At 26.5% G+C, this 11,764-nt stretch overlaps 2 protein-coding genes across 2 annotated transcripts in view; both read right to left on the bottom strand.

The window, feature by feature from the left end:
- Positions 1-4,205: 4,205 nt before the first annotated feature.
- LOC105624069 (L-xylulose reductase-like) lies at positions 4,206-5,181 on the bottom strand. The gene is made up of 3 exons (XM_012205428.1): positions 4,865-5,181; positions 4,548-4,749; positions 4,206-4,463 (listed from the first exon to the last, which is right to left on the bottom strand). The coding sequence occupies exons 1-3, from the start codon at positions 5,179-5,181 to the stop codon at positions 4,206-4,208; spliced, it is 777 nt and encodes a 258-aa protein (XP_012060818.1).
- Positions 5,182-8,019: 2,838 nt separating this feature from the next.
- Positions 8,020-11,764, bottom strand: part of LOC105624090 (L-xylulose reductase-like) — an 8,852-nt gene continuing 5,107 nt past the window's right edge. Inside the window, exons 3-5 of the mRNA XM_012205450.1 lie at positions 8,685-9,001; positions 8,370-8,571; positions 8,020-8,259 (exon numbers count right to left, since the gene is read on the bottom strand). Coding sequence (XP_012060840.1) covers positions 8,020-8,259; positions 8,370-8,571; positions 8,685-9,001 — 759 coding nt within the window. The remainder of the gene's footprint in view (positions 8,260-8,369; positions 8,572-8,684; positions 9,002-11,764) is intronic.

Below are 11,764 nucleotides of genomic sequence, written 5' to 3'. Positions count from 1 at the left end.
TATATATATATATATATATATATATATATATATATATGAAATTATATGATGGAACACTCTGAGCTTCCATTATTGAGAATGAATTAATTTGTTTTATTACTTCTCAATATATTTCAAACCAAAAAGAACAATAAATTACTATAAAAATAATATTCTAATATATAATAATAATAAACGTGGTTTTTTTAATCATAAAATTAACAAAAAGAAGAGTATGAAACCATAGCAAGTTGTTCTTTGTGATATATTTAATATGTAATTAAGTTTATAAATTATTTAGACGTTTCGGCCACAATTTGGCTATCTTCAGTAAATTTACAAATATCAATAAAAACGCAGAATTTATATAAATTTAATAAAATTCACAAATTCACATAATTCAATTTACATAAATTTATTAAAATTCAATGGTCATAAATATAATTATATATAAATCAATGTTTTCTTTCCTCTTGTACAAGTACATCATAAAACGTAGTCGCTGAGCTATTTATCATATTGCAAATTATGTAGAACGAGAATTGTCAGATTCTAATTTTCTAATTTTAAAATAATTATAGTATCGTTAATATCTTCTAGTCAATTTAATAAGGATTAACAATTCATTATCTGTTTTATAGCAAATTGATGAGTCTTAAGCAATTCCTTCACGCAGAAACTCGTTGTAACATTGTATATTATTATTTGTCAATACGTTCATGTGTGTCCGCTATTTATATATATGTCAAATTTTAGATTATTCTAAAATTACTTTTAAGTGTGAAAGAGATCTTTCTTTAAAAAATAAATATCAGGCAAACCTTCAGTGTCATTTTGCCTATTAATACTATTTATTTGGTTTTTTATATATATCATCTCAGAAATTCTTCTTTTGAATAATGATCTAAAATTCTAACATTATCCCAATCCAATTGCTTCTAATACTTCTCATTAACTTGGTGGCGTGAGACTATTGACATCGGTAGTGGACCTTCTTATGTTCTTTTATTCGTGTTTTTAATTTTCTTTTTGTTTGGGCAACGTAAGAAGATTCACAATCCAAATAATTTATTTTATAAATCACACTACACAATGATCCTCTTTATAACGATCTTTTCTTGTTTTTATAAATCTATTAATTATTGATCGGTTTGTACGCAATATTAAAGTCATGACTGTGTGATAATTTATTAAATTTTTCCGAAACTTTACTTAAATTACTTATGTGGTATTACAAAAAATTTCTTTATTAAATTAGATTTAGAGTTGTTGTCCTTGTTGCAATTATTATTTTTAAAATTAAATTGATTCTATTTTCTAAAGTTTTTATTCTATTTTTAATCATTGAAAAAATGAATTCAAGCTAATAATCATTAATTAACAAAATGTGAACTAAATTTGAAATATTTTTTTCATGAAATTTTGAATGGGATAAAAATAGTATTCTATCTAATTGTTCGACGATTACACACCTTTTGTGCATTATTGAATGATTAGAATAATAACTAAGATATCTCCCTGAATTAAATGATTTTTTTATATATGTCGAAAATAATTTTTCTTTCTTGTTTTATTAGTTTTAAAAAATTAATACCATTTTCGTCGCCAAAATCTACTGTCCTATCATGATACGAATGTCATGACGAGTTTTCATCTGCGTGAAAGAATTGCTTAAGATTCATCAATTTGCTGTAAAACAGGTAACAAATTGTTAATCCTTATTAAATTGACTAGAAGATACTAACGATACTATAATTATTTTAAAATTAGAATCTGGTAATTCTCGTCCTACATAATTTGCAATATGATAATTGGTTCAGCAACCACGTTTTATGATGTAAGAAGAAAGAAAGCAATGATTTATATATAATTATATTTATGATCGTTGAATTTTAATGTTAAATTTATATAAATTCTATGTTTTTATTGATATTTATAAATTTACTGAAGATGGCCAGATTATGGCCGAAATATCCAAATAATTTATAAACTTAATTAAATATCACAAAAAACAACCTATATTGTGGTTTCATGTTCTTCTTTTTATTAATTTTATAATATTATAATGATTAATGATAAATTTGCTTTCAATAAAATCAATAAAGAATAAAAGGAAACGAAGAAATGATATTTGTTTCGGAATATAATTATATCAAATTATATTAAAAAACGATAAAGTTGTCTCGACAATAATAACATTTTCTATCGTTTTTTTTCGATTTTTTTAAAAATATAGTTATACAACAACAATCCAGATATTGTGTATATAATATATACATATATATATATATAAATTCTAATAAATAAAATAAATAATAGAATATCGTGAGATATTTGTAGAATAAGAATACATTTACACATCATCTTTAATAACAAATAAACAAATTTTAGTATGTTTTCTGCATAGTAATGAAATTTGAACATTGAAAATAATTATATAATTACTCAAAGATGCGTTCTCATAACATGAATGAACTTCTAGTATACTCGATGCTGTAAGAATTGCGACAATATGCTACTGATTTTATCAATAATAGAGCGCAATTGATGCAACATGCTATGTTTAGTCTGTCTGTCTATTCGGAAACATTGGTTGTTACTAACTACGCGACGTAACATATAGGCTGATATTCATAATCGGTTCTTATTTTGAAATTGTCTTAATAAGTAATATCTTATAAAATGTTAATATATAGATTGTCTCAAATTTCGCAAAATAGTGTTGAGAAAGTTCTAAAAAAATTAAGTAAAAAATTATTTGTAAATTTTTATTTTAAGTAGTAATTTTTAAATAATAAGAATTTAAATATAGCCATATTGCAATTATAGACGTTTAGATGGCTATCTGTTCATGAGTCGCGCGTAATAGTATTAATTAAAAAAGAGTTATTTCAGCGCGCTCATTAATGCGAGATCTATGTGGACAGAATATCAACTGATGCTTTTGATTGGCTATTGCAATTACTCTTGCGACCGAAAAACGATTTCGCAAAAACATTGTAATCCAGCATAATCATTCATAAGTGATTATTTAATCGTAGTTAAGTGTCGCATTTAAACCCTTGCATCTCTAAAACTAATGCTTGAAACAAAAATATACAAATAACTTTTTTTTGGAAACTTAATTTTTCTAAAAATTTCTTTAGTAGTATTATATATATCTCTAATATAGTATTTTAAGTTACGAACTTTGGAACATCCCGTGCACCGCTTCACGATGATATTTATAGTCCGTTGTCTGTTTTGCACTAAAAATTGACTTTTATGTAAAATAAAAAAAAATAAGAGAAATGATTTTGACAAATATTAATCCGAATCATGATTCTGAACAATATTCAAAAGTTTTTAACTGTCGGTCAAACTTGAATAATGCTAACGCCAGTGGTAGCGTAACTTTAAAGCGTAACTTCACTCTCGACTCGAAAAATACTTAATGAAAAATATGTTGATTTAGTGTTTTGAAGAGCTCTCAAAATAAGCTATAAGAATATGGAGGTTTTCATTAAAAAAAAAAAATAAATGTAACTCGATCTTGAAGACGCTATCCAAGATTAAACTAATAAGACCGCGGTAGACAGATCATTTTAAATCCTACAACTTTTATTTGAAACATTTTTTGTATAAAACTTATATTTTTTATATAAAACTCATATTTTTCGAGATATGTTGGGATCCTGCTATTTTTTCCTCACCTCATATGTATAGATATATATGACATACTTTACATATGTATACATAAAAAAATATGTACCACGTATTGCTTAGAAATTTAAATAAGTGATATAAAAAGATTTTTAGAAGACATGAGAAGCTTCACATTATCTTAGACGCCCTACATTGGAATTTGCTTTCACGCCTCAGTTAGAAAATTACGAAGTTTCTGAAACACAAATCCGCTAATTTTTCACACTTGACGAATCAATCGCAACAAATGAATAAAAAGAAAACAAAAAGAAAAATTTTACTAATTTTAATAATTTTTATTTTATTTTTGTATTCATCTTTAATTTATACCATGTAAATTAATGAAACATATTTCATTTTTTGTTGTGTAGTGATATATTTTGTAATTATTACAATTTAAATTACATTTTCTCTCATCTCAGTTATTGACAATATTTCGAGAAAACGTATGTTTAGTATGTATGGACGCTCTAAAAATTATTGGTGTCTATTTAAATTTTGCGGTCTTCCAAATATTGCGCATTATGTTACAGCATATCATTTTAATGCATCGCAACATTCTCGGGAGGCATAATATGCAAACCTCCATCTACAAGCAATGTCACCCCTGTCATAAAACTAGCATCATCACTTGCTAAAAATGCAATGGTTTTTGCGATTTCCAAAGAATCGCCGTTTCTTCCTAAAGCATGCATCCCTTTGATCTGCTCATAACGGATTTTAATTTGTTCTTGGCTCAGTCCACTGTTGCGAAGGATATTTGTTTGTATAACGCCAGGATTTACGGAATTCACACGCACCTATATCGTATTTTAAAAATAATATGATGTTCAAAATAATATTTATTGTTGAAAAAAGAAAATAGTCATTATTCTTACACGCACCTGTCGTGATGCCAATTCTAAAGCAACGCAACGCGTAAATTGATCCAGAGCCGCCTTACTCATACAATATGGCAGATTATTCTTCAATGGTCGTAATCCAGCCACGCTTGAAACATTTACAATGTTACCTTTCGTTTTGATTAAATGTGGCACTGCTAGTGTAGTCAATTGAAATACTGATCGAACATTTACATTGAAAATACTGTAAACACATTTACATAAAAAACATGTTTTTGTTATCAGTACGTTTTCAAATAAAACAGAATTTATCAATATTCATACATGTTTATACATACTATCAACTTATCATTACATACTTGTCGTATTGTTCTAAACTTGTAGTTTCTATACCGCCGAATTCTGCAATCGCAGCATTATTAACTAAAATATCTATTTTGCCATAATGTTTGATCGTCGAGTCGATAATATTTTTCACATCATTCTCATTGGCTAGATCTCCCGTTATAATAAACGGTTTAGATTGTCCACATTGTTCGGCTACTTTGTCTAAATTGTGCTTATTACGCCCTGTTATCGATAGCAATGCACCAAGCTGAGCAAAGTGAATAGCTGTTTCAGCTCCAATTCCTGAACTGGCCCCTGTTATCAGAACAACTTTTCCCGCAAAAGACATCTAAAATAGATAAGATTTTTAAGACTAGATGTATCCATTAGCACTCCATTTCTCAAGCAGCCATAAGTAAATTAAATCCGATCACATTAAATTGTTACATTACGTCACATAATCTAAGACAATAATACGAATCTAATGTAATTATTATGTAGTTAATGGAACTTGCATTTATAATTAAATAGTTTCTTTTAAAGGCATTAGATTTTGTAAGAAGAAATGAAAAAAAAAGTAGAATTAAGACATCGATTATCTTTTCGAATTATGTAAAACAATAGTGGTGTTTACAAATGTATAATTACTTACTCTGACAGTACAACAATATTGAATGATGATCACAAAACGGCAAAACTTATAATCTTACCAAGCGATACGAAACGCGATATTATATTTATGAAAGCAAAATTCGTACTGCAACAGTATATATATATATATATATATATATATATATATATATATATATGTATAAGCAAACGCTACGGTAATGTGATATTGATACGCCAGTTTATATATATACACATTTATATATACATTTATCTATTCCACTCTTCTATTACGGAATGATAACACGGAACGATAACACGTCATTTAATTGTGACTTTGTAAGAAATCATGAAACATTTCTTATTTTAAATCATCTGTTCTTGCATATAATAATTAATAATAATAATTATTAATTATTATTATTAATTATTATAAATATTATAAATATTATTAGCATATATTATAAGCAGTTCAAAAAGTCATATTAATATAAAATAGCTCCAATGATTGTCAAGATTAAATTACTTTTCGATCAGTTAGAATACATTTAATGTCATTTCGATGTTATCGCATAATCTGTTCTACTTAAAAACTTTTCTCTCTTATAATTATACTCTTTTGTAATTATACGGTATGTATATATGGAATTATACGATGGAACACTTTGAGCTTTCATTATTGAGAATGAATTAATTTGACTTTGATTTATTACTTTTCAATATATTTCATCAAACCAAAAAGAACAACAAATTACTATAAAAATAATATTCTAATGATTGAATCTTATTTCAATAAAATCAATAAAAGGAAATAATAAGAAATGATATTTGTTTCGGAATGTAATTATATAAAATGATAAATTACGTTAAAAAACGGTAAAATCTTGAAAATAACACTTTTTTTCACCGCTTTTTTTCGATATTTTTAAGAATATAGTTATATAATAGCAATCGAAATATTTCTAAAAAATTAAATAAAAAATTATTTGTAAAATTTTATTTTAAGTAGTAATTTTTAAATAATAAAAGTTTAAATATAGCCATTGCAATTATAGACTACATTTAAATGAGTATCTGTCCATGAGTCGCGCAGTATATAATAGTATGTAATAGTATTAATTAAAAAGGGCTACTTCTGCGCACTTCTGAGCACTTCAGCGTGCTCACTAATGCGAGATTTATGCGATAGACAATCAGAATATCAACTATTAATGCTTCTGATTGGCTACTGAAATCATTTTTGCGACTTTAAAACGATTTCGCGAATACATTATAATCCAGCACAATCACAAGTGATTATTTATAAACATAGTTTGTAATTAGTCATATTTAAATATCGCTTGTATCTAAAACTAATGCTTGAAATAAAAACATACAAATAACTTTTTTTGGAAACTGTATTTTTCTAAAAATTTCTTGTTATAGTATTTTGAGTTATAAATTTTGAGATATCCCGTGCACTGCTCGATGATTGATATTTATATTCCATTGTCTGTTTTGCACTAAAAATTCATTTTTCGTAAAATAAAAAAAGAAAAAAATAATTTCGACAAATGAGAATAAACCAAACCATGATTCTGAACAACATTCAAAAGTTTTAAACCGTTGGACACCTTGAATAATGCTAACGCCAGTGGAAGCATAACTTTAAAACTTCATAATTCGAAAAATACGTAATAAAAAAATATGTTGATTTAATGTTTGAAGAGCTCTCAAAATAAATTAGAAGAATATGGAGATTTCTATTAAAAAAAATAAATGTAATTCGATCTTGGTGATGTTACTCAAGGTTAAATCGAAAAGACCGGTAGACAGATCTTGTTAAACCCTATAATTTTTATCTGAAATATTTTTGTATAAAACTTATATTTTTCGAGATATGTCTGCATCCTGCTATTTTTTCCTCATCCCGTATTTATGATGTACTTTATATATGTATATATTGAGTTGTCCGGAAAGTTCATGCCGACTAACCTATATAATTTAATAAATGTATACTAAAATTTAAATTTTCTGCGTTTCAATTTTCCTTCAACATCGGCACGAACTTTCCGGACAACCCAATACATAAAAAAATATGTATATACCACGTATTGATTAGAAATTTAGATAAATGATATAAGAATATTCCTAGAAGACAATAGAGGCTTTACACTGTCTTAGACGTTCTACTGGAATTTGCTTTCACGCATCAATTAGAGATTTGCTAAATTTCTTAATATAAATCCGTTAATTTTTTAAATTTAACGAGCTCATTACAACGAATGAATAACAAGAAAATAAAAGAAAATTTCTAATTTTAATAATTTTATCTTTTATTTTTATATTCATCTTGATATCGTGGGTATATTAATAAAAATATATTTCATACTTTCTTTTATAATAATTATATATTAAGTAAATTATTACAATGTAAAATTACATTTTCTGATTTTAGCTTTTGAAAATATTTTCAGAAAACGTCTGTTTTATTGTTCATGGACACTCTAAAAATTATTTGTATCTATTTCAATTTTGCGCTTCTCCAAATTTTTCTCTACGTTGGAGCGTACATTTTATGGCCTCGCAACGTCTAGATTTAAGCAGACATAACATGCCAACCTCCATCTACAGGCATTGTTATCCCTGTTATAAAACTAGCATCGTCACTTGCTAGAAATGCAATGGTTTTTGCGATTTCCAAAGTGTCACCGTTTCTTCCTAAAGCATGCCCCCCTTTCAACTGCTCGAAAACGATTTTAATCTGTTCTTGGGTCAGCCCAGTGTTCCGAAGGATATTTGTTGGTACAGCGCCAGGATTTACGGAATTCACACGCACCTATATTGTATTTTAAAAATAATAATATGATGCATCTATGTCGTATTTTCAAAATTATATTTATAATGCTATTGTTGAAAAAAGAAAACTGCCATTATCCTTACACGCACCTGTCGTGATGCCAATTCTAAAGCAACGCAACGCGTAAATTGATCCAGAGCTGCCTTACTCATGCAATATGGCAGATTATTTTTCAATGGTCGTAATCCAGCCACGCTTGAAACATTTACAATGTTGCCTTTCGTTTTGATTAAATATGGCACTGCTAGTGTAGTCAATTGAAATACTGATCGAACATTTACATTGAAAATACTGTAAACACATTTACATAAAAAATACGTTTTTGTTATATTACGTTTTCAAAATAAAACAGAATTTATCAATATTCATACATACAATTTATATATACTATCAACTTTACATACTTGTCGTACTGTTCTAAGCTTGGAGTTTCTATACTACCGAATTTTACAACTGCAGCGTTATTAACTAAAATATCTAATTTGCCATAATGCTTGATCGTCGAGTCGATAATATTTTTCACATCATTCTCATTGGCTAGATCTCCCGTTATAATAAACGGTTTAGGTTGTCCACATTGTTCGGCTACTTTGTCTAAATTGTGCTTATTACGCCCTGTTATCGATAGCAATGCACCAAGCTGAGCAAAGTGAATAGCTGTTTCAGCTCCAATTCCTGAACTAGCCCCTGTTATCAGAACAACTTTTCCCGCAAAAAACATCTAAAATAGATAAGATTTTTCATATTGGATGTATGTAGTACCCCGCTGTGTAGTACACTGCTCATCAAGTTATAAGTAAAAATTAAATCCGATCACATTAAATTGCTATATTATGTTATATAATCTAAGACAGTGACATTACGAGAATCTAATATAATTATTATGTAACTAATAGAATTATATTTGCATTTGCAAATATAAATTAGCAAAAATATATATAATTTTTTTTAAAAAGATTAAATTTTTTGAGAAGAAGACAAAAAGAGATGTAAAATTAAAGCATGTGGATTATTGTTTCGAATTACGTAAAACAATATGGTTTGTGTTTAACAAATGTATAAATACTTATTGCGATACAATTGCAGCGGTAATACAAGGATATCGAACAATATCCACAAAATGGCGAAACTTATAATCTCGAGCGATATAAAATGCAATATCATGTTTGTGATAGCGAAGTCCGTAATGCAGCAGTATAATATGTAAGCAAATATTATACAATAATATAATTGACACCGGTTTATATATTTACTTCTTCTATTTTTTTTATTCCGCAGCAATAACACGTTCATTTAATTGTGATTTTATAATAAATTGTGAAACACTTCCCGCTGTAACATATTTTAAATCATCTGTCCTTGCATATAATAATTAATAATAATTATAATTCAAACAATTGAAAAAGTCATGTTGATATCAAAATAGCTGTGATTGTCAATATTACTCTAGTTACTATGTAATCAATTGCGATTTATTTAATCGTTATCGTAATCTGTTTTGCTTGGAAAGTTTTCTCTTTTAATTATATGATATGTATTATACGATAGAAAAATTTGAGCTTTTTTTATTAGGAATAAATTAGATTTTTATTTATTTCTTCTCCGATTTCATCAAATCAAAAAGAACAAATTACTGTAAAAATTATATCATATTTTAATAATTGAATCGATTTTCAATAGAAAATAAAAGAAATCAATAGAAAACGATGTTTTTTCGGAATATAAACTGTAGTGATAAGTTACTATAAATAAATTTTAAAAATTATGATCGAAAACAAAATTGATATGATGATGAAATAAGATTGTTTTGAAATGATTGTTTCTTATCGTTATCTTTATTTTTTTAACGGAGTTAAAACAGCAAATTTCTATACATGTATGTTGCAATAAGATATTATGAAATCTGTAGACTAAGATTACCTTGCACATTTGTAATCACCATTAATCGGATTTAATAATATAGTAGTAGTTATTGGCTGCATTGCAGAAAAGAAAACTGACATTTTACGTCAGTATATTACAGTTATTGACTGGATTTTATCCAGCAAAATTGGATAAACTATATAATCGAATTTTATCCGGAAATTATTTCAACCTCAATAAAGAGATTGTAAAAGTAAAATCTAATTGTTTAAATTATATTATCATACATTATATATGTTAATTAATATTTAAACATTAATAAAAAAATATGTAGTTTTTTATATATTGGTCAAATGTACATATAAAATATACATATGTATACATAAAATATACATATGTACATATAAAATGTACATATAATATATTTAAAAAATTTAAATATGTTATTTTAAATATGTATTATAATTATTTCTATCCAAATTATGGAAAACGACTTTTTCATAATCCGGCCAGATAGTTGAACGACTCGGTAAAGAGATATCTATCATGAAACAAGTTGGAGTGAATTCCAATAATTTCAATTTATTCCGAATAATTCCATAATATCGATTTTGTAACTTTTCCTTAGGACGGAAACGTGAAAAGTGAAATTTTTTTGTATAATAGGTGTATATATATACATACTTATATATATCAAAATACATAAAAATCACTTTTCACATTTCCGCTTTAGAGAAAAAGACATGATAGATACCCTGATGACCACGTGGATTATAAAAAATCGATCAAATATATAGAGGCTGGATATTACCGAATATCCGTTGCATCTTTAGATCAGAAATATTATTTAAATAATATTATAATTTATTTAAAATATTATATAAAAACGTTGCTGAATATTTCACATAAAATCAATATTTCAAATGTTTATTTAATTTTCTTGCTTACTGATTACATCATGTTCTAAGATAGTAATATTATAAATTTAATGTTATTGATACTGCGTAAAACGCATGATACGCACATATTATTTATTGCTCATCTTATAGCTCATCGAATGTTAAAAAAGAATAAAATAGTTCATCATGCGCATCGTACAAAACTCGCAGCGATTATAGCTAATAATATTATATTTGTATTAGCAAATATCGATTTAATTATATAACAATAGTAAACTGTGTTTAGCAAATGTAATAAATACTTACCGTAGTACAACGATATTAAACGATTCACAAAATTTATAATTTCGAGCGAAAAAAGATACAATATTGCGTTTGTAATAGATGCGATCCGTATCAGTGCATCGTAAGCAAACACGTTATATCAAAAAAATGCATAACTTAAATTGGCACTTTACATATTATAAGACATGTCCCACTCCTTTATTTAAAAACAGTAAGACGTCATTTAGTCATGATTAAATATTATAACAGATGAAAACAGGAAACAAAACGTTTCCGTTGTAAGATACATTTTGAATTGTCTATCATTAATGCGCATATAATTAATAATTACAGCCCAAGCAGAAGAAAACATCTTGTTAACATCAAAGCACTTCCCGATAAAAAATTTTTTATATAAGAATATACATATATATATATATATATATATATATATATAT

The sequence above is a fragment of the Atta cephalotes genome (genome assembly GCF_000143395.1).
Source record: "Atta cephalotes unplaced genomic scaffold scaffold00072, whole genome shotgun sequence".
Lineage (NCBI taxonomy): Eukaryota > Metazoa > Arthropoda > Insecta > Hymenoptera > Formicidae > Atta > Atta cephalotes.
This window is presented reverse-complemented; position numbering and strand designations above follow the sequence as displayed.

Bases quoted from the DNA above. Each gene is read 5' to 3' on its own strand.
- LOC105624069 (XM_012205428.1), bottom strand. From the start codon at position 5,181: ATGTCTTTTGCGGGAAAAGTTGTTCTGATAACAGGGGCCAGTTCAGGA. The intron at 4,750-4,864 runs GTATGTAATGAT...ATGTGTTTACAG, and splicing joins AGTTTAGAACAATACGACAA to TATTTTCAATGTAAATGTTC. The intron at 4,464-4,547 runs GTGCGTGTAAGA...AATACGATATAG, and splicing joins TAGAATTGGCATCACGACAG to GTGCGTGTGAATTCCGTAAA.